Below are 23,497 nucleotides of genomic sequence, written 5' to 3' on the forward strand. Positions count from 1 at the left end.
TTGGTGTATCATGCTATTTCACTTCTCTAATGGGCATTAACCAGAGCTTTACTAGCCATATATGCTGAAATACTTCAGGGTTCCTGACACATGATGTCACACTTGGTACAATATGTATTGATAATAAAACCTGCTTGAGTTCCAATAAGTATATATTGAATATATACATATGAAGCTTTGTCCTTCCACCTATAATTATTTAATACAGAAAGATCCAAACCATATATAATTCAGATAAGGCAGAATAGCATTTTTAATGAAAAAGGTCAGATGCATGTACTACACGTTTTTCATTTAAAATTGTGCACAAAGTCTACTTGTAGACCTTTGAAATTGATGGCAAATGTGACTGTTTATTCAGCTGGGACTTCAAGCATTTCATATATAATGCATACGTTCCCTGAAATAGTTTAAATTGGCTACTACAAACAAATACTGGGATGTTGTGCACACATCTCAAATATTCTATACAGCAGATTAAAAATGTGATAAGGGCATCAATTCCCTAATGCTTCATAATGTCTATTCAATAGTAAAATAAATCAATAGAATTTTGTATTGGATTATCTAAGAGAACCATAACGCCCCGCTTCTTACATTAATACAAGAAAAATCTAAGGAATGCATGCTATATTTATATACTTTTCCTTTCTTTTGAAATGTTCTGTTCTGGCAATTTTCTCAAAAATTATTTTGAGAAACATCTTTAACATAAATACCTCTATTGGCAGAATTATTTTCACTGGGGAGTACCTTTGATACTCCAAAATCTCTGATGTGTCAATAGCTCCACCATGTCATTTATTTACCTCAAAAATGTTCCCAGCTTTCACCTGTCCCAGTGTCTCACATGACTCAGCTCTTAAAATGTAGAAGTTTATAAATTCACATTCTATGAAGATAGAAAATGACAAGAAGAGACTATTGAGTTAAATTTTGCTAACCTATCATCTTCCAACCTATATCACCTTATACTGATGGATTTTCATGTTAGCTAGAGAACCAAAGCAGCTCACTTGGATAGCTTGGCATTCAACCATAGAATGACTGAACAGTTAAAAATTATGAAAAATGCCTTTTCCCACCTGAGGTTGACTACAAAGCTGTACCTGAGCCTGCTGTCCTATGATTAGATCCTGTTTTTTTCATAGAAAACTACCTGAATTAATTATTGAAATTTATATTACTTCAACAGAAATACAACACTGACTGTTGTTATCCTTTGAAAGTGACAGGCCAAAGATGTAGTCTCTATCTCTGAAAGTCCTGTAAGAAATGTTTTCCCCCATGTTCTGCAGAATATATTTATACATGAGGAGACTGCCATCCTCAGTTGTTCTCTTTTATATTAATCATGACTCTATCAATCTGAAAAATGAAGCTCATGGGAGCAGAAGATAGGTTAATTCAATCAACAGAACAAAAGATTTCAGATTCCCTGTCAGAGGACGTTAGATTGACCACAATTTTCTCAGCTTTCAGAACAAAGCTGAAAACTCACTTCAAATTAGTATCCTCATAGTCACTATAAAAAGCAGCTATGAAGAAGAAAATAGGACATGGATCATGGTGGAAGGGGTGAGGGTAAGAGTAAATGAGATTGCTGAGCTGTTTTGAATTAGTTTTTGAAAAATACTCAAATCCTACGATAGGTAACATTACGATAGGTGAGAAATACTTTACCCTGGAAAAGTATTCAATGTTGGGAAAAGTTGGTTAAATAGAAAATCAGATAGGAGGGTGATTTCTTTTTTAAATTAACAATGAAATAATCACATTAAGTAATAAATACTTTGTGGCTTTTACCATAATCACAATTGATTGTTTAGTTGCAATGGCTTCTGGAAAGGAAAATGGTTTAAGTTAAGAAAATGTGCTATTTAAAATGCATGTGTATGACACTTTGCAATAAGGTATTGATTATAACTGCATAATTGACTGACATTCAATTAAAAAGCTTTAAATTAAGTAAAGAAGGGTGTGTATTGAACTGTTGCATTTTAATGCACTTCTGGTGACAAATCAAGAGATGGCTCTTGAACTGTATCACCAAGGGTGTGGGGCTGCCTGTTGAAGGGCAGTGTCTGTAATCAACACACTGATCTATCCCTAACAGGTGTTATCTCAAGATTTGCACATGCTGTTTCCATCTTCTGGACCAAACAGAAAACATTAGGACAAAAATTTAGATTACTTTTCCATAAAATTTAAATACAACTACCCTTAGATAAAGTTTCTGGACTGACAAGCACTTATATGAGCTGAAGATCTGGCCAATTCAATTTATTTACAAAAGACAAAGTGTTTTTCCCAAAGACAAATGAGTTCATAAGTTTCTGAAAGAATCACACAAAATAAACTTACCATCACATTAAAAGCACCTAGCAAAACATACTCAAAATGTTTGGAAATATAACATAGACCCTAAAGAATAATTTATAAATTGGCATTAGAGTCCAGTATTCACTCCAGGTTTCTTGACCTAGCAAGAAATAAGTGTTATTTAAATCTTAAAATTGCTAGTGCACAGAATTGAGTTTGGTTTCAGGAAGAAGAACAGAAGTAATAGAGTGAGGGAAAGATTAGCTTTTTGGACCTCTAGAGCATGATGTCAACAGTAGCGTGTGACAGAGCCCATCATTTGGTATTATGAGTTTTCAGTGCTGGAGACCATTCCTTAGAGTTGTTTTATTTACAATATTGCCATTGGACCTACTTCATCACAGCCCATGTAAACAGGGAAAAGGCAAGACCATGGTCTTTAGGGATGTCTATAAAGAACAAAAAAACGAATCCACTTTTGTCCATGAAGGTGACGTAAATTAGTAAGAGGTATTTCCTACTCCTACTATGTAAGGTCAAACTCACTTCATCAATGTAAATACTATTTTAATTGAGGTACAAGCAGATCTGCAAACAGAATCTAAGACAAGGCAACTACCATTTTAAGCAGAAATAACAGTAGTATAATGTACATAGTATTAAACTTAGCAAATTGACCTTTGTGGAGTTTACAAATTTGGATCTAAATATAAAAAGCTATTTGGATCACCATTTGTACTCCAGCTATACAATGTGACCATCCTTTTGCACAATTTTAATGCCACTTCTTTGTTATACTTTATATATTAAAAGAAACAAATAAGCTGTTTTATTTTTCAGAGAAATATTTCTTATAAATATTATTATTAATATATTAATATTTCTTACAAATCACAAACCAGAAAAAAAAATTAAACTTATTCTACTTCATATAAAATGTTATAAGCTTCAGCATGTATTTTAAATGCTCCTAAAGAATTGTATGTTTGGGTTTTTTTTAGTTTGGTACCCACCATTGCTTCATGTTGAGCAATTAAAGTGGTCAAATACATGTTTCTCTGTGAATGATGAATGAAAAACATACTGTTCAGCATGTTTCTTAAATGTCATTGAATTTAGCACATATGCTAGGAATGAAATCTCATTTCTTCTTCTAAATTTGTAGATCACAGGTTGCATTGAGTGGAGCGTAACTCCCACATAATGTTTGGATTTTGTACCATTACATCTCAAAAACTTATTCTAATTTCATCATTATAGCATATACTCTAAGCTGATGAAAATCTAAGATGTTGAAAACGTTGGGGGTTTTTTTCTGATGAATGTTTTATTTTTAAAGTATTATTTCACAACTTCCATATTCCTGAATCCCATGATTGATTAGAATAGGGATTTGAACAAATAAAATAAACATATTTTGTTGGCTGCAAACAACTGATCAAATACAAAGAAATGAAAATCAATACATAAACCCAGGTATGAAAGGCCCTGGGCATTAGTGAACATTGGCTGCTTACCTGATTTCTAACGTGGGCTCTCATGGGCTTCACTAGAACCCTGAATCCACCAGGCACTTTTGCTGATGAATATCCTGACCATCACTCACAGGCTTCATTTATAAATAAGAGATCACAAAAACCTCTCTTTTCTCTTGTCTTTCAGGTGTGTAGCTGCCATACTTGGATATTTGTGTCATGGGCATTTATGTTATGGCTTGCTAGCTCTAGTAGTAAGTTCCTATTTATGTCTTAATTAGCATGCACATAAGTTTTTCAGTGAGCCACACTAACACAGAAATATAGTTTGAAATATGCTTTCAAATGCTACTAATCAACATATGAGGTAAGTGGGCATGGCTACAGTACATTGTGTCCATAATTTATACAAATTTTTTGCTTTGCTATTTAGAAACTGATGTGTTGAGCTATAGATCTTGTTGCACCTATTAACTTTTACAGTTCTTGGTGATATTAATACCAGGCTTTTACATATATATATATAAAGCCTCTAGGATTGTTGGCAATAACATAAAATAAGTAAGATGTAGAAAAAACCTTTCAAACAAGAAGCTTAATAAGGCACAGGATCTTCTCTAAACTCAGAGTAAAAATAATATTTAAGTATTTTTCTCTTTCTGCATAAGCTCTGGAGGTTAGTAAAACACCTAAAATTGAGTCAGTAGTACGACTGCTCAACTAACCCTGAAGTTTTCCAAAAGATGTATGACAAAATTCATCAAAGCTTATTTCACAACTACAGTCACCCACATGATGAAATCATGTTACTAAAAGTTAAATCAGCTTCTGGATGAAGAAAGAGTATATTTCAACAATACTAACAGGTAAATTTGAGACTTAAATTGGTATGAAGACAAAGATAAGAGAAGAACTGCAGATAGCATGGTGAGTTGACACACATTAACTGGATTTTCACCCCAACACATGAGAGCTGGGAGTCAAATTGTAAAATTGTTTTCTGGTGTCTTGTCCATTTGTCAACAGTACAACATCACCATGGAATTTTATCCAATTAATTGTGGTTTATTCAAATAGTCTGGAACTGTACTGGAAGATGTAAAATGAGAAACTGCCAACACCCAGGTAGAAAGGTAAAGGTGCATGATACTTCTACATTTATCTCCTTTCCATGGTAAACAGCATTTAACCTTTCCAAGAAATGAAATCACACATCAAACAAGAAATGTAAGTAACAAGGACAAACAGTCTTTCCTTCCAAACAAATAACAGTAAAATGAAAGAGTAGAAAAAGGACTGGAATGAAATGCTGTGTGACAGGTCTTCTGGAAGCTTTCACGAAGCATGAAGATTATGTACATTTAAGAGGAAAAAAAATCAGATTTTGTTTAAACACAACTGATATACATTTCAGTTAATTAAGATGATTACTTACGATGTCAGTAGATAAATCGCTTGTTTCTTGCAGTGGCCTTCTGCCACTATTAACTTCACTCCCAGTTTACTTCTTTCAGAAAACAAAGGGGCTCATTTATGCAAATAAACGTGATATGGGCAGATATGAACTACCTTTCTGATCGCTGATGTTGGAAATTTCTATTGCATTAGTTTCTGACAGCACTCAGTTTTCAGAATGAATCCTGTCCACTGGAAGAATTGCACAAGGTACATATAGAGTTATAAAAAATTAATGTCTGAACCTTCCCACAAAAAAGCTGAAGAAATGTAGAAGCAGGTAAGCAAGATAAGCCAATGACTACCAGGGACAACAAAAATTCCATATCTTCTTGCTGGAATAGACTTGCAAGTAGTTTATCTTTCCATTTCTCATACCTTCATCTCTGCCACTTCATCCAGAAGAAAAGGTACGAATTGATAGGCTTTAGTCATTGCAAAACAATCAGCCAAGCATCAGGAAGGTTCCTCTCTGGACTTTTCATCCAGTCCCAAGCTGCTAATCTACCTGAAGGTTAATTGGAACTCCTTACTACTTTGCAAAATTACAGTTCCATTTCTCATTCTAAAAAGCCTTACCAACTCTTGGTATTGGATAAATATCCAAAGTAACGCAAAACTTTGAACTTCTGAATGTTCTCAGACTACCTAGGCAAGTGCTGGTCATTCCTGTTTTCAACACTTCTCAGTTTTCAGTGCAGCTAAGCACTAAGTTTGATAACAAGCTTTTCATCAGACAACAGTTAAATCAATTAAATCTGAAAGAATGCATCACTAAGACACATAATTGTAATTTTCCAGTGCAAAGTCAATTGGAATGACAAAAGAGTGATTTTGTGCTAAATAAGAAATAACATAGTCACACTCACTTGAATATTTGTATTCAAGTTAAGGGCCAGGAGTCAAAACAGAAAGCAAATTTAATTTTTAGACCTTAGTCCACAACTTCAGGAAAGCAGTTACTATACTTAAATCCATCCTATTTTAAGAAATATAGTTGATTATGTTCTTAACTATAACCCAGTGCTTATGCTCATTATGAGATGCTTCCCTAAATTCATTACCACAAGAAACAGTTCTTCAAGTCACTGCTGTATGGTCCTCTATCCAAACATCAGAACTACATTACCAGATCAAAAACTAGGTGTACAGGATTTAAATATTCTTTTTCATTCAGGATCATTTAACTTTTGCACGCTTCTTTTCTGTTATGTACAAATAAATATGTTCATTCTCAGCAGTCTGAAATGGCGAATGATATGAAATGCAGTGAAATGGTGTGAATAATAGCCAAGTAAACAAAGATGCTGCAGCTTATTTAGGATCATCTTGTAAACAGGCCAGCCATGTGTTTGTTCATCAGGCAGGGACTAGGCTGGGCTGGGTTATCACGCAGGGGTAACGTGCCTCATTCTTCTCATACCACACTGTCGCATTCCTCACTGTGCTGGATGTAATCTCACAGGCTCATAGCTTTGACAGAGAGCGCAACAGCAAAGTCACACGATCCTTCCTGGTAAAGCATCTTCTGGGAGATACTGATAAGGCTAATTCATTAGTCGAGAACTTTTGCATTGAACTATGACTCTGCTAAATATAAAAGGAAGTGATAAATGCTACACAATCCATGTTTTCCCCTTTTTCATGCTAATACAAACATTTCTGTATTATCTAGAAGTTCTATGTTAACTTGATCAAAACCTTGGAATATACTGTAACTCCAAATTCTGGATTAATCCCTTATTTAAACAAAGAAAATGGAAATCTGAACAGTTCTCTCCAATTCTTGGCTGTAAGTGGGAACGGGATAAAATCAGATCCCATCTACTGCTCATGCTCAGAGGTAAACAGGGAAATTAGGAAGTAATTTCTGCATTGGCAGTTTCACTCAAAATTGTTTTTTAATTGAGAAACAATACTAAAGATATCAAACAAAATAAGAAAACAGACACATCAGTGCTTCTGTCTGTCTAGAAAGTATTTTACTTCTTCTAAGATATTTTAATCAGATTTATATTTTTTTTTATTGCGAGGACACCCAAGACTGACTCCACAACACTTCACAAAATAAGTGATTCCAGTCTACTGAGTTAGATGGAACATCATCCAGGAATAAATATTTATTTATTAGACATGTTAATTTTGTGCAGACAATGCTCAAACCTAAGGCAAATAAAATGAAATATCAGAAATTAATTTAAACAAAAGTGAACATAAATTTGGAAAGTGGCACATTTTTGACAATGAAATTTATTCACACAGTAATGTGTGAATTCATTTTCATAGACTAATATTTTTCTGACAAGTAAAAATAAACTGTAATGTAAAACTTACAACAAAGTTTTGACAAAAGCTCGTGTTAAAACAAGAAGGATCAGTGTACAGGAAGGGGTAGGAAAAATTTAGCTCTGTTCTTTCACAACTTATGTATTTTCACTTATATTTTTGCAAAAGCTCAAAAATCTCTAGATGCTTTTGGAATTCCAGACATAGATATTCTATTTAGAGTTAGACTGTATATCTACATTTTAAATATTCATACCATCTTCATCACATCACTATATGAAATGATTCATCACTTTCCTGACACTGAGCCAACGAAACAGGTTGGTTTCTATTTATAGAAGCCTCTTTGTAAAGAAAGGAAATACAAGGAAATCTAAGGATACTAAATAAACAGCACTTGGAATTGTGGTCTACAAGTTACAGTATGAAGTTCTCCATAAGAATTATTGCAAGGGGAGGCTTGCTCTATAACAGTCCAGAAAAAATCTCCACTATTCTATTCTCACTTTATGATTTTTTAAAAAATCTTAAAATTTCTAAAAAATTAAGAGGCTACTCAAGTAATTTTTTTTTTTAACCATACCATGAGAGGAATGATATTTTGCCAGGACCTTATAAGATTTTTTGATCTTCACCTGATACAGTGGAATAATGCCAATTAATAGAACAATGCCAGCTTCCATTAGAAGCTTTTGTTCTTGTTAAGGAAGAATCAAAATATTCAGACACTCTGAAAAATATTTTGGCTGAAAAGTTACTTATATCTGAAAAAGTTCAGGTAAGGAAAAGAACTAGATGGATTTTTTTAGAAATGAATTATATATTTTGAGGTTTAAAATAAAAATGGAAGGCTAAGTTCAAAAATATTGACTGATCAAGACAAAATTTTTAAAGTAAACATAAACAGAGGAATTTTTGTTTATCAAATCAAGCCTTGGTTGCTTTCTTCCAATCAAAAATGCCAAACTAGAAAAAGTTTAAAAATATTGCAATGGTTAAAAAGTACCTTTTGTCAGAATCATAGAATTATTTGGGCTGGAAGGGTCCTTAAAGACCCTCTGGTTCCAACCTCTCTGCCTTCATCAGGGACACTTTCCACTAGGCCAAGTTGTTCAAAATCCCATCCAGCCTGGCCTTGAACACTTCCAGCTTTTCTGGGCAGCCTGTTCCAGTGCTTCACCACCTTCACACTGAGGAATTTCTTCCTAATATCCAACCTAAACCCACTCTCTTTCAGCTATTGCCTATGTGCAAGGAAAATACTATTTAGGCAAAAAAGCTATTTTACTTTGTTCAAATCTAACTCTGGGTACATTTCTACAGCTCTGATTTGCAAAAAATTGTTTATATACACAAAACTACTATACACAGTTGAGTGCAGTCAAGTGGCAGGGAAGTACTCACAAGTGAAAACTTATGTTTATATGTGTATGTGTTTGCAAAAGCAAGGAGTTACTTTAGAATTTGATCATGCAGAGATAAATCAATGCAGGTATTAAAAAATAATCATTAAAATTTTAATGTAGAGGATGTGTTATAAAGCATGTAAAAGAGACAAATCCCAGCTAACCAAAAGTTTTCCTTCATTTGAGAAGCAAATTTTTGAGAAGCAAATGCTTGAGGTTCAAACTGTTCCTTCTCTCCCTACCTCCCAGTCACCTAGATACTAGCACCAGAACCAACTTCCATTTATGAAAACCTACAAATATAGCCCCTGGTGCAGCACAATTCTACTTCTGTTCACAGCTGTTCATTGTATTAGCTCATCTTAAAAAAATCTACCAGTAGCAAAAAATAATATCTATTATTAATATCTATTAATGATAGCTACAGTCATAGTTGTTGCTGTGTCACGTTGTCCTGAGGATGGTTTATGTGGGCACATGTATTGGAGTGACTACAGTCTTTCTTTCACCTTTCCCATCCTCAAAAAAAAATCTGCCTTAAATATATATCAGTAGGTGTTCTGGTAACGAAATGGATACATGAAAGCAAGGCATTACATTCCTGAATAAACATGATATTCATCATGCTTCCTCAAGATACTACTTGACCAATAGTACGTTGCTTGTGAATAGGAACAGCAGCAAAAATACATACTTCTAATTGCTGTGACTAAAAATTAAAGTAAACCAATGCTTTATGGAAGAATAAAAAGGTTTGCCTCTGAATCATTCTTGACAAATGAATTCTATTATGGGCACTTTCGTCACAGCCACTTGTTTTTCTTGTGGGGTCCATTTCCCCCAGACCTTTCCCGCAAGTTGCTATTCAGGAAACCTGTGGTTTGCTTAAGACAGGATTAACACTTAAATTTAAACTATAGTAAAAAAACAGAGATGTATGTTACTCTTATGGCCAACTTCACGTAGAAAAATTATTTACTTATTCCATAAATAATTTATGTTGTAAAATATCTCAATAGAAATTGATAAAACATGACCAGCTGACCCCCTCTTTTATGTGTGGACAGAAGAAATAAAATGTCATACTTTACATGTTGATGAAAACCAGAATGGAGAGAAGTAAGACACTGGGCACAGAAGTATTTATTAAATGTAAAGACATTAAGCAGTGAGATTGCCAATTAATTAATAACTAATGAACTGTTACAATCTTCTTCCTTACTAAGCCAACAGCATACTCCCATGGTCCCTTCTTAATAATTGAATATGAAATGGTTTAAAAGTCAATGCATTTAAGATGGCTTTGAAAATGTCAATAAGTGGGTATTCTCCTGCCTTGTTCTACTGCTGTCTAATTCACCGCAATTGTGCTGTGCTTCATTAACTACCATTTTATTATAAAAGAAAGTGAAATTTATCATGAGAACACATTAAATGGTGTGACTTTAGCTTCCTGCAATGGGCAAAGTAATGATTAAAATATGTGTCTGCAACCTTATGGCCAGTTGGAGAGATGCCACTAAAGTTTGAAAAATAATGGTGTTACGTGACAGTTGTTATGATGGCAGGGGGTGATGTGTCAGTCATTTATTCCCTGTGGTAGAATTTCATATGGGGAAGCAAAAATAAAGCATAATATGACGGGCATTTGTAAACCTAACTTGGCTGATACTAACCAACTGGCTTTGCTTCCCTTTAGAGAGAGAAAAAAATAGGGTTGATTTGGCCAAAGTGAATCTTATTAATTTTAAGAAGGAAGCAGCCTGGACCCTGTATCTTTTAAGGTAAATTCAGGAGTGAATTTACCTTAAAAGAGAGTGTGGATATAAGATCAGAAAGAAGTTCTTCTAAGATTACTTCCATTTTGATTTGCATTTGGAAAAAAAGAGTGCTTGGACTTTATTATGTATGTCACTTAGCATGAACCCTTCAAAGCTGATGCCAATCAAACTTCTATCATATTTCCAAGAGAGCAAAGGATAGCTATTATTGCTAATAATACCTGCATGTAGGATTGCCCACAGACAACAATGATAATAAAAACATTAGGGTAAAACTTCTTCCTTGCATTTTCCGCACGCAGTACCTACAATGTCTCATTAACTTCACACTGGAATTCTAAAGATGGAAGAGCAGAAAATTGGTTGAGCCAGGATTTACTCAAAACATATAAAATAATAAGTCTTTTTAGTGAGTTTACTGAGTCTCTATACTCACTAAACAAATAACAATTTCAGCACACGTTAGCATTAGCTTAGGAGTTCCTACTTCTCTGCACTACTGTCAAGAGAAGAAATGCATCTTCTTCAAAAATATTAATTCATAAGTTAAATGTCTGAATTTTGAACCAAAATAATTTTTTAAAAAACCCAAACAATATTTGACAGAAAGCTAAAGTGAAATAAAACATAAATTATTTGAACAGCAAAAAATAAGCCAGTCGTATTATTTTATGAAAGTGTCCACCTACAGATGAAGATTAATGGAATTGATTAGGGCTAGTTAATAAAAAAATTCCACAAACAATCCCTCCCAATAATTTCCCAGAAAGATTTTGCAGTCTTCTTCTGTAGAAATCCTGCATATACTGAGCCAAAGATTATATATCATATCTTATTTAAGAGTGTTACAAAATGAATTAACATTAGATATTCATTGGCTTTGGAATGGATATAGATTTCATTAGAAATTGAGCTTTTTGCGGGTTAATGGAGCAGGAAAAGCAGCAATCACAGTAGTAGGTCCTCATTCTCATAAACTATTAGGTAGTTTGTAAAATAAATAATGTGCATTGTTTCTAAATACATAAGGAAATAGATTTACTACATTGACTGAATGTTCTACTACATATTAAAAGCAACCACAAGAAAGGAAATAATTAAGAGTAAAACCCTCTAAAGGTCACACAGTCAGTAAAGAAAAGTGTATGTGCATTGTAGAAAATACAATTTTAAAAGGGAAAAAACAAGATCAATGTCATTGTCCCCAAGCTTCTTAACTTGGTGTTGTTTTCATCTTGTTGACTAACAAAGTTGCAAGACATAAACCCCACTATAATCTTCTACCTTGGCACCAATCCTTTCAGTTCTAGTCTCCTTGACAGAAACTATTCTGTTTTCAAGTAAACTTAAAACATAGCTACTGTCATCTTCCTAGCTTGAAGCTCTGATGTAAATAATCACACCATTTTTGCACACCTTTCTGGCTTGCCATTTTCTGCTGTATCAGTCTCAGAGTTCTGGTTCCATAACTTTCATTCCTTCTTCTACTCACCCCCTTCACAGTATATCCACATACTCTAATTCCCATGCTACTCACCCTATCGACCAGCTTGGAACGTGCTTTATTGATTGCTCCTTACAAACAGCTTTGTATCAAAAGAAACTTATCCAAGCTTTTTTATTAGGGAGAGCAAACTGAGAGGCAACAGAGAAGGAGTGCTCAAAATCCTCTGCAGTATGAGCTGAAAAAATCCTATATCATCCCCAGCGTCAATTCTAGCTGTTCAGTTTCCCTAGACCAGCTGCTAAACTTACTAACTGTAGCAAGCACTGATGCGTGTCAGCTCTCTTCAAAAATATGTCAATATCTTGGCCAAGTATTTTTGACTAAATAGATAATTCAATTTTAGTGCAGTAAGGTGTTTCAGCAAGGAGCAGCAGTTACAATTTTTCAAAATGAAAGAGACAATGCATATAAATCCATCTTCATCCCTCCTAGTTTTGTTCATGTGAGTCAGAAGGCTCCTAAGAGATGTTGCCATTATATCCATCTGAGAGACAGGAAAGGGAATTCCCTCACTTCCATTAAAGCTGGGGTAGAGCTTATGAGAACCTACAGCTGCAGTCACAGAGGAGATCACTGCTTTCTTCAGAAGGTTCTGTGATCACTGAAAATTAAATAGCTCTAATTTATATAATTCCCTTCTGTCCTGCCAACATCTATATCCTTTTACAGACATATCTATCTCACTACCATTAATGAACAGACTGGAGAAATGTTGGAGGGAGAAAATGAGTAGGGAGCAGCACAGAAGATCTAAAACCCTCAGAGAATGGAACACAAATCTTTTCTATAAAAGAGGGATGCTCTTAACCCCCTATGCGTAGTCACTACCCAAAAAGCAATGTGGATGGGTGAATAGATACAGGTTCTGGGAGAGTCCAACAATGCATATACAATTACTTAAATATGTGAAGTTCTTGGGTTTAAAAAAACAAAACAAAACAAAACAAAACAAAACAAAACAAAAAAAACCCCAACTCTGCAACTCTGTACTTTCTTTGGGATAGAGGGAAAGATTACGAAGGGGAATGTGGAACTGACAGGAAAGCAATTTCTTTCATAATACAGGTAAACATTAATCTCCTTAGTAAATGGAAACTAAGTGAAATATCTAGAAAAGTTATTTTTGTAATTTGAGAAGTCTAGGAGTGTTGAGAATGTGTCTGACTGAAATATTTCAGATTAGTTAACCAAAGCTTCTCACACAGTAATCATGTTCCCTTTTGAAAAATTACTTTCATTTTAGCTGCTCATTTTTGATCAAATGATTGCATCAAAAAAGGGGTTCAGCTTGGGTTCAGCTGAGGAGCAGCACAGAGGAAATCCTGTCTATTGCTTGTAACACAGCTATGAGAAGCTATAGTGAAGCTCTTTAACTGTTAACTGATTATACTTACTCAGCTTTAAAGCTTATTACTTATGGTTCAATTTATGCTGATGATGACCTTTACAATCAAAGAAACTGGAAGACAACAAGTGTTAGGTATGCAAGGATGTATACCATATCCAAGTTACTGAAAACAGCTAAATGAAAATAAGAGCTTGGTTGTTTCTTTGTTTGAAAACTGCAAATGATACCTATTAATAATAGTTTTCACCAAAGACTCTAAAAGTATTTAAAGAATTGTTATTATAAATTATTATAAATGCTAATAAGTGCAATAGACTTACTCACTTAATACAGAGATCCTTTTTCTTTGAATGCTCATAGATCTTGTTTCGCTTATTTTCAGAACTGCCCTGACAGGAAATAATGTGTCACTACCCTTACTATATGGACAACAACCCACAGCACATTAAGCTTTGAAAGAGCAAAGTTAAAACCTGTTTAGGATCCTGAACTGATCCTGATTACAAACATTTTGAAATCTTATAGTAAACGTAATGACAGACATTTGAGGAGGGAAAAGAATTTGATCAGGGCAATTGTTCAATAAGGTGTGCAAAGCTGTTTATTGTATTTAAAACCACCATGCAGAGATGTTAAGCAATGTACTATGAGGGAAGCTCGGATGCTGACACAAAAGAATTTTAAAAAAACCCCAAACATTTCCTCAGCAGACAGTGGTTAAATTTCTCCCAACAAGGGAACCATAAATTCAAGAAGACTGGAAATATGCAAACCAAGTAATTTCATTGCTCTAACAGCTCCATTTTAAGGGTAGCTTTTTCTACTGTTAGGTTATCATTTTCTCTTTCCTATGGTAAACCAGTGCAGGCTGTCAATTAGTTCATAAATAATCTCATCTCAGAACTTCTGGTATTCAGTTAAGCTAATTACATGATTGCAGGCATCCCAAACCTCAAGCGGTTGTTCCCTTCTACAATCTTGGCAAAGGCCTCAGGAGTTCCTGGCTACATTAAATAAAAATTTAACACACTGCTCAGCAGAGAACAAGTGGAGTTATAAAAACTGCAGCCGGTTTGATACTGTAGCAGATTATCACTGCAGATTTTGTTTGTTTTTATTTCAGTTCATAGTAGCCCAATAATACTGCAAAACCCTGAATTCAGAGTGGAAGTCTCCAATAAACTAGCTGCTTCATGAACCAAAATAATAAATATTAAAATACTGAATTTAATTCAAATGTCTGGCAGGTAGTTTTAATAATCAAACTTAATTCCATAACTGATACAAAATATGGACTAAAGATCTTATTGCATTTTTTTTAACTGCTTAGAACTTGCCCATGAATACTACTGAGCAGATGTAACTATTTTTATGCTGAGAATGAAGAAAAAATATTTTCACACTAGAGAGCATGTTAAAGAAGACTGACTCCCTTAAACAGCAAGTAAGCTTGGCTTTGGTTATTGGATGTGAAAATACTTTTTTAGCAAAGGCATCAAAAATGGCACTGCTTAAACACAGCATCTAAATATGATGGTATTGCATGTGATACCATGTGCGTGGTACAAACACAAGTTTACACCAAATTTGTAAGTGATTGTATCACTTCTCACTGTCTTGTGAATACCACATCTGACTTCTGAGCTACGGGGGAAGTACACTTCCTTTCTCACTGTTCCTCTTTTAACTACTAATACTACTCTTTTTGTCATCTTAAGAATCAACTCAAGTGTTGGAGCTGAATACAGCGAATTGTTAAACACTGGCTAAACTCAACAATTGATTTGTTTTAATGTATTTTTGTATGATGAAAATAAATTGAGAAGGTTTCTATTCCAGCATGTATAATAATTATGTGAGAGAGACAACTGGTTGATGACTAAACTGTCAACTATACAAGACTCATTTCAGTTGCAATTTACAACTCATCACTGAGGTTCCTTTAAATGTTACTTTGAGTCTAAACCCATTTGAATATCAAAATAAACAAGTCACTGTAATATTTGGACAAATGTTCTTTTTTGAGAAGTGAATGAAATAAGAAATTTTAGCCTCTGAAGGACATATTGGCACCAGAGTATGACTTTTTAAAGTGCCACACTTTAGATCTCTAATTTTAGATATACTTAATTTAATAAGTCTTTTGAGACTGAAGACCATTTCATCAGCAATACTAATTTTCTGGGGTTACAATTTTTAACTGGAAAAATCAGTTTTGTCTTACTTGTTTAAAAGTAACAATAAAATTCAGCCTTAACTGACTCAAACTAAAAAAAAAAAAAAAAAAAAGTTTAAACAAGGAGAACTAATTAGAACCTAAAGGTCATGAAGAAATGTCACAGTGATTGAACCTTACTAGTTCCTTCACAGCATTTTTCTAATATATTGGAAAAACTGGCACTGAGGTTCTCACTAAGTTGCTAAGCACAATTCCAATCTGTAAACATTCTGCACACAGTAATTTGCATTAGTTCCACATAATGTACAGCAGCATTAATTGAGTAGATAGCGTCTGTACATCTGTTAGCTATTAGTCTTTACTCTAATTCATTAGATCTTTATCATTTACCTGAGCAGCCCATCAAGATCAGGCAAAGGAGACCTTGGCTCATGTCATCTGTGGAACAGAACACTCTGCAATACGAAATTCTCTTGTGTATGCCCAGCTACTTTGTATGAGCAATGATCTCACAAATTTTGGTTAAGGACTTTGAAATAGTTCTTTCATTTTCATGAAACATTCAAAAATTATCCAGGTCTAATCTGTGCGACTGTAAAACTATGGTAAATACCATTCAAGCCAATTCATGATGCTCTTAGGATCTTTCTGATCTGACTAATTGAACTGCATTCCTGCAATTCCTCCAAGTTGCCTTCTGCTTTTGGTCCAACTCAGAGCTGATAAAAATTGTTATGAGAACAATGCATCTACACAATCCAGCTGATTGTTGTGCTTATTCTTCACTGATAAGTCATGGATTTAAGTTTAAATGATCCAGTTAATTTGGTTCAGCATTATCCTTTCTTTTGTGTCCATTTCAGAGGTAACAAAATTGAGACAGAATATAAAGATTGAAGACATGATGAAAAATGTTATTTCACAAGCAGTGCAACAAAAAATGCAACAAATTTTACTGTATATTGCGTATATTAATTTCAAATCATCTCTTCACCCTGCAGATTTGATGAGTAAATCCTTTGGCAAATTATCTCACTGTCCATCTCAAAAGTTAGGGGTGTCACAGACATTTAAATATTTTCACCAGTATTACTTTGGGATGAGTTCTATTTACCCTCACAGAAAGACTCTGACCCTTGTTGGAATCCCACTGATCTGAAAAGTTTCCCTAAAATGTGCAAATTCTCTTAGACTGGGTAAATTTCAGGATTGTAACTACAGATCTTTTTAAAACAGGTAGTGATTGTAAGGAAAGGCTTTCAACAAAGAAAATGCATTTGATTAATGGACCAGAAAATGAATGATTAGTCATTCTTACAAATTAAGCAGAGCTAAATTGATGTTTGCAGTAATATATCCAGTAAGGAGCCATACATCTTTGGCATATCTCTTGGCTACAAACATGAAAACAGGTAAAGTGACACAATAAGAGTTTCAGTGTGTTACACCACTGTGCTGAAGTTATGAAGAAATTACTTATACACTAAAAATTAACTAGAAGACCTAGCAAAAAACCCCGAGTAATTCAAACTACCAAACTCCTTAGCATCACTTAATGTGTTAAAGGAATTATTTTCACACAGGCTAATAATATCACAGATACCTACATGAACAAGCCTGACTCTTCCCAGAAAAATGATTCTATCAGTGACTTATCTACATGGGCAGGCTTTATTCAGCCATGCAGTGGTAGACAGCTGATGGTACAGCTGCTTGCAAATGAATAGTTCATTTTATTTCAGGATGAGTAATTTCTTGCAGGCATAGAGCAACTTTCTCAGGACTGTAGGTTTACTGTAAGTTGGGCTATATCTCAAGTCCTGTTGTATCACTACTCCCTCTGGGAGGGAATTCGCAGTGTAAGATGTGTTATGAAAAGTAGCTGGATGTCATTGCCATTCCACAATATGATTAGACAAAAGAGCCAACAAACAAACACCAACCCCCCCCCCAAAACACAAACCACCTGATTAATTATATCCCAAATCAACTTTTTATGTTTGTAAGGTACATTAACAATAGCGTTGTCTATCCTATTAATTTTGCATTCATGGATGTCCAGTTAGGCAGCCACTGAAGTAACACTTGATATTTCACTGTGAAGCTGCATGTCTGTCAGGCAGCAGACTTCGCCATAACATTTGGAACAGTTGTTACATGAACACATAATCTTGTGTTTGAAGATATCTCAGCAGACAGAAAACAAAGTGTGAGGAAAGAGGGAAATAAAGAAGAAAAGGGCATGGAAGGCTGACCATTACAAGACAATGCCAAAGAAGATAGGTTGCCTTTCTGAAAAGGAAAAACAGCAGCCAGGACTGGGAAGTAATGAACAGAACTTTAAAAGCTCACATGGAAGCTCATGCTTCAGTGATTTTCTCCATAGCAATGCATTCTGAACATTTGAAAGGCTGAAAGGCTAGCTGGCAGTAAAGATGACACAGTCCACTTCAGAGAGATCTCAGCTGATTTTATACATTGGATGCTGTACAGTTGAAAAGCCTTTTCTGCTACTGAGTTATTGTTAGCCCTGACATCTGTAGTAGCTTTCAAAGGAAACTGCAGGTTGATGCTTATGCCCTGTGGCAAAATCTGACTAATTCCATCATAATTTAGAGGTCTGATCTTTGTTCTTTGACTTCCTGTGATTCATTTTAATACATTAGTTTTAATGTGGTATTGCAACTGCGATTCTAGTTTTAATCAGGCTTAGCTTGGTCTCTACTATGAGTAGAAAATGTCTCTGTTGTGATTTTTTATCTTCAGGCCTTCTGGACCCCTGACTTTCCCAAGGACAGAAAAAAAAAAGTAAGTATTTCTGCATAGGTCCATATAAAAAGATATCAGAGCACAGTATAGAAGTAAAACAAAGTCCTAACTACACTGACTCCAGGCACCAGCAAGTGCAAATATGCCAAGCCTTGCTGCCAACTTTAAGATAAGTGGGTGCCATTTAATCAGCTTCCCCCAAAGTAAATCCAGACCATTCAGATTAAGCAAACAAACACACCAGACCACAGCAACAAACACCTTGCTAAGGTTGGGAAGCAGCATGGCAGAAAGAACCAAGATTTGACACATACACACATAACCTTAGAATCCTTAGAAAAGGGTATGTGGGTACTATGGTTTCAATAATGTTAAGAATGCTATTTATTATTCTTTATGTGTTTTATTGGAGCTCTCCTTATGATTCAGAATCTCCATTGTATAAACCCCTACAAACACAGGTAAAAAAATAATTCCTGCATCAAAAACCAAATAGATTGAGTGGTGGACAGAAAGCAAAAGCCTAAATGTTCATCATGGATACACATGTCATTTAAAGGTAAAAGTAGAGACACAAGAGACAATGCTGATTCCTATCACAGTGTTACTTTAGATTTACTTTGTGTTAATTTTTACATAGATCACAGCCAGTCTTTTCAAACTCTCACCATTATAAAATATACTTGGGCTTTGATACTGAATTTAATTCTGCATCATGTTTTGCTGATACAGTCTGGTCACAACTGAGGTGCTAAATTGTAAAACTAAGATGATTCTGAATTTTTAGGGTATCCTTAAATCTTTTCCCAGTATCTATTGCATCATTTGGTTTTTGTTCCATTTGCTATTATTTTTAATTGTTGTGCATTATTGAGAGTCAGCTGCAGTAACAGACCCCTTTGATGCTGATAGGTGCTAAGCTCCAACTGATGTTGGCAGGAGATACATGGGATCAGCACTCCTCAGGTTTCACCCTACAGTCTTCATTAGGTTGACAAATATAGCCAAAGCCTGTGGGAGGAGGAAACCTTTGCAAATCTCTGCAGTCTCAAATATTACAGCAATGACAGCCTTTAGTATCTAACAGAGCTCACTTCTCAGAAGAAGATCAAAATTAAAATTATTGTTTTGTTATAAACTGCATGGAGCTCAAATACATTCCTTGGTAGTATGAAAACAAGCTGCTACTGACAGCCTAAAATGTTAACAGAAATTATCTTTATATTATCAATCATCAGAGAATTTTTCTCCAAATCTAACACAAAATATGTGCAAACATTACCTTCTACAGTTGTTCTCTAAAACATCTAGAAAATGTTTTCATCTTGCAGATCTCTTGAAACCAAAATGAAATTCAATTAAACACAAAAGCCAAACATTGTGTTTCATTTTTTCATTAAAATAATAGTGTCATTTTGAGGAATAAATGCAGTAACTGACAGTAACATAAAATATACTCTCTTGTTTTGTATGACACTGAAATGTCTTGACTTTGCTCTTGCACAAAGTTGTAATGTTATAATTTATTATATATTTTTATGTTTTGTTCTTAGTGAAAAAAATAAAGTTATAATGAGTAATAAAACCACCACCTCAACCTCGACATTGAAGGTATTACTCTCTGGAGCCAATTTTTGACGGGGATGGCTGTGACCAAATATTTGGAACATGATATCATGTTCTGGGATGCTTTATAATGATGCTTAAGTTTCTTGAGTTTTGACTAGTCATCAATTTGTGAGCCTTGCTAAAAATATGTTCTGCTTCTTTCACAGGCATAGGCTTCAAATATGCTCCATTCTTTAAGATTTTCTGGTAACATAAACAGTCCTCAGACAAACACTTAAACTTTCCTTCAAAGCCTACTTGGTGCTATGTCCTCTGTTAAACAGTTTATTTTATAATAACCGATTTTATAGAGATCATATTGCCTTGTTAAAGGCAAAAGCTTCCCCTTTTAGCATCTAAATAAGAAATTTTATATAGAAATATTTTAATAGAAGTAAGGATAAAGAAGGGGATACTTACTTGTCCAGATCTCAGTAACTTGTTCTCTGCTAACTTTTCCAAAGTTTATCTCCTCTACTTTTGAAAGTTCTAGGTGATTATTCCTCCAAGAGAATTTTCTAAAAACTGAAATATGAGAACAGCAGGGAGTATTTCCCTAATTTCAGTCTCATGTATATTTTTTTTAAATTTCATTCTTTCACTCAACATTATAGCCCCATGGTATCAATCTCTCCTTGATGTGAATGAAATGCAAATATTTGCAAACTGAAGTCCTGCCTTTTCAAAAGTATTCATATAATCCTTCATTAGCAGTTCCTACAGCTTCCAAGATCTTTTATTGCTTGCTTTATGTAGATTGCATTCAAAAAGTTTGTGTTTTATTGTGGTAATCTGAAGTCAAGAAATATTAAAAAAATAGTGACTCCAGATGTGTCCATGTGTATGTCTTTCTTAGTCTTTAAAGACTTTGTCTACATAAGTTGAATCAGCTATTTTTGTCCTCTACAGTACATTGAAAATTTATTGTCCACCATCACCCCTGCTTGCTTTGCCATTGGCACGTTTCAGAGCATCCCCCACAGTCACTAATTGCAGAAAGGCAGCTGGATAGAAATGAAAACACGTAAAACTGCTACAACTCTCCTTCTGTTATTGAGTCTGAAGGGCGCTACCAGAGCTGAAAAATTAATAATACCACTCTGGGACTTTGTGTGAGTGGAGTACCAGGAGATGCATTACTTGAGTGCATTTCCATAGCTGTTCCCATTGGCCACTGTCTGAATAAGCCCTAACTACAATTATTGCTGCCTCTCCCAAGATGTGTGCGGGCACATAACAGCAGATACGCCAACTGCTCTTTCTCTGAAATGTCACCTTTTTACTGCTGCCATGGTACAGTGATTGCTGGCAGCACAGCCAAACAAAATTTTCACTCTGTGTTGGTTCGGGTGACTTGGCCAGATATGCACTGCAAACTGTAATTGAAAATAAGTATCTCTCATCCTGAAATTCACTTTATCTGCCACCCAGCATTGAATAAGTGATGTTTCTCTTCAATCTTATGTGGCTGCTTCCAAGAGACTATATTTATGACTAAGGACCACCAATGTAAAAAACCTGAAACGTTATTGACTTGGATCTATTGTATTTGTGTCAGAATAAGTCATCAAAAAACATGCAGGCAAAAATGGAGATACAGAATCATATATCCAGAGAACTGCTCTGTATTTGAGTATTTATATGTTTGACAAGGCAACATAGAATATGATATTTAGCTGCAAACAGAGGGCAAACAAATTGGACAGTTGACTTGTGTTTCTTGCTCCAAAGGAAAACACTGAGGCATGGCCTTGCTTCCAGTAAAAAAGTGTTAATTTTAGGTTGAGGCATATTTAAAATTAGCAACATAAAATAGTTATTGGTACACACTGACAGGGTGTAGCTTCATCAACATGAGACAATGCCAAGAAACTTTGAGAAGCACAGCTCAAACACAGGAAGGGAAATTATAGCAGATAAAGGAAACAATATTTCAAAATAGCTCATAGATATTGAACTTGGGAAAACTGCAGTTACTGAATAACAGAATGAAACAAATTAAAACCCAGCAATTAGAGTTGGTTAACCACAACTTTCATTTACCAACACTGTAATGTCTTCATTAATGGAGTAGTGACAAAAGAAGACCAGTTTCTGGTTTTGACAATATATTGGAAATAAAGCCTCAGTTTTGGTCACCCAGAAACAAGTTATAATGATTACAATGAATTTGCTGAACAGATTCTGGTGGAACATTTTGGTACAGCATAAGTGGACAGTGAAAGGGACAACCCCTTTCTTCAAACATGCTCAGTAGCAGGGGTACTCTTCCCTGGGACAGTGAACACCACTGTCAGTTCTTGATGAACTGTCACTGAACCGTTTGTGAACTATGATCACCTGTTCAGGAGAGTTACTTTTGAGAAGGAGAAGCTCTGAATCTAGTATTTAATTTGTCTGGCTTTGATAGTAACACATCAATTGAAGAGACTGCAGAACAGTATGAGAAAAAGATACTCTTCAGAGTAACTTTTAAGCTCAGATCATCTTACTTTTCCTTGTAACGTGCTGGCTCAGAATAATGGAGAGAACTGAGCCCAAGTTTCTGTGCTTTGATGAAGAGGAGCTGCTAGAAAATGGGTAATAATAGCAATTCCTTGCCTGGAATAGCAATGCCTCTGGTCTGGCAAGTATGCAGAGGAAAAGTCTACACCTTCCATTACTTTGGATTTGTTCATGCTATTGTACATTGAAATGAAACATGTTGACCTGATTAAAACAGTATCCAATTCATTCTCAAATACCCTTTTAAAAATTTTTGCCATTTATCTATTGAATAAAAAAAAATATTTTTTGTTCTTCTTTAGTAATGACTACTGCATCTGAGTCACATCCAGCCTAACATGATTTATTTGGCAATTAGCACAATTTTTTTTAAATAAAAGTAACTGATCTTGTAAAGATTTTAGCATATATTTGAAAGCAGCACTTTAAATGTACTGAATTGTTCTACAAAACAATAACATTTCTTTTTTATAAGTCAGAAGCCAGAGATTCTAGTTAAGCAATTGTTCATGAAAAGAAAAGAAAAGAAAAGAAAAGAAAAGAAAAGAAAAGAAAAGAAAAGAAAAGAAAAGAAAAGAAAAGAAAAGAGAATCCCAATCCAGAGAATCTGGGTGCTATTCAACTGAACAGACTCTAAGACTTCAATTTAAGCTTGTATACAAAAGTTTGGAAAACACTCTTTAAGAACTTATTTTCATTAGCATTTATGACTTATATAGTAAAATCTTACTAGGATTGCTTATCTTTTCAAACAACCTCATTGTAAACCATGGAATTTGATTTTTCCTTGTGGAAGCAGAGGACTATTTCCCTTTTCATAGGGAGTCTCCAATCTAGTATAGAAAGTGTCTGCAAA

At 34.6% G+C, this 23,497-nt stretch overlaps 1 protein-coding gene across 1 annotated transcript in view; it reads right to left on the reverse strand.

The window, feature by feature from the left end:
• Nucleotides 1-23,497, reverse strand: part of PACRG (parkin coregulated) — a 210,571-nt gene that overhangs the window by 15,650 nt on the left and 171,424 nt on the right. The window contains exon 7 of the mRNA XM_062489173.1: nt 16,150-16,197. Within this exon, the coding sequence (XP_062345157.1) occupies nt 16,150-16,197 (48 nt within the window). The remainder of the gene's footprint in view (nt 1-16,149; nt 16,198-23,497) is intronic.

Source organism: Cinclus cinclus, chromosome 3 (genome assembly GCF_963662255.1).
Source record: "Cinclus cinclus chromosome 3, bCinCin1.1, whole genome shotgun sequence".
Taxonomy (NCBI): domain Eukaryota; kingdom Metazoa; phylum Chordata; class Aves; order Passeriformes; family Cinclidae; genus Cinclus; species Cinclus cinclus.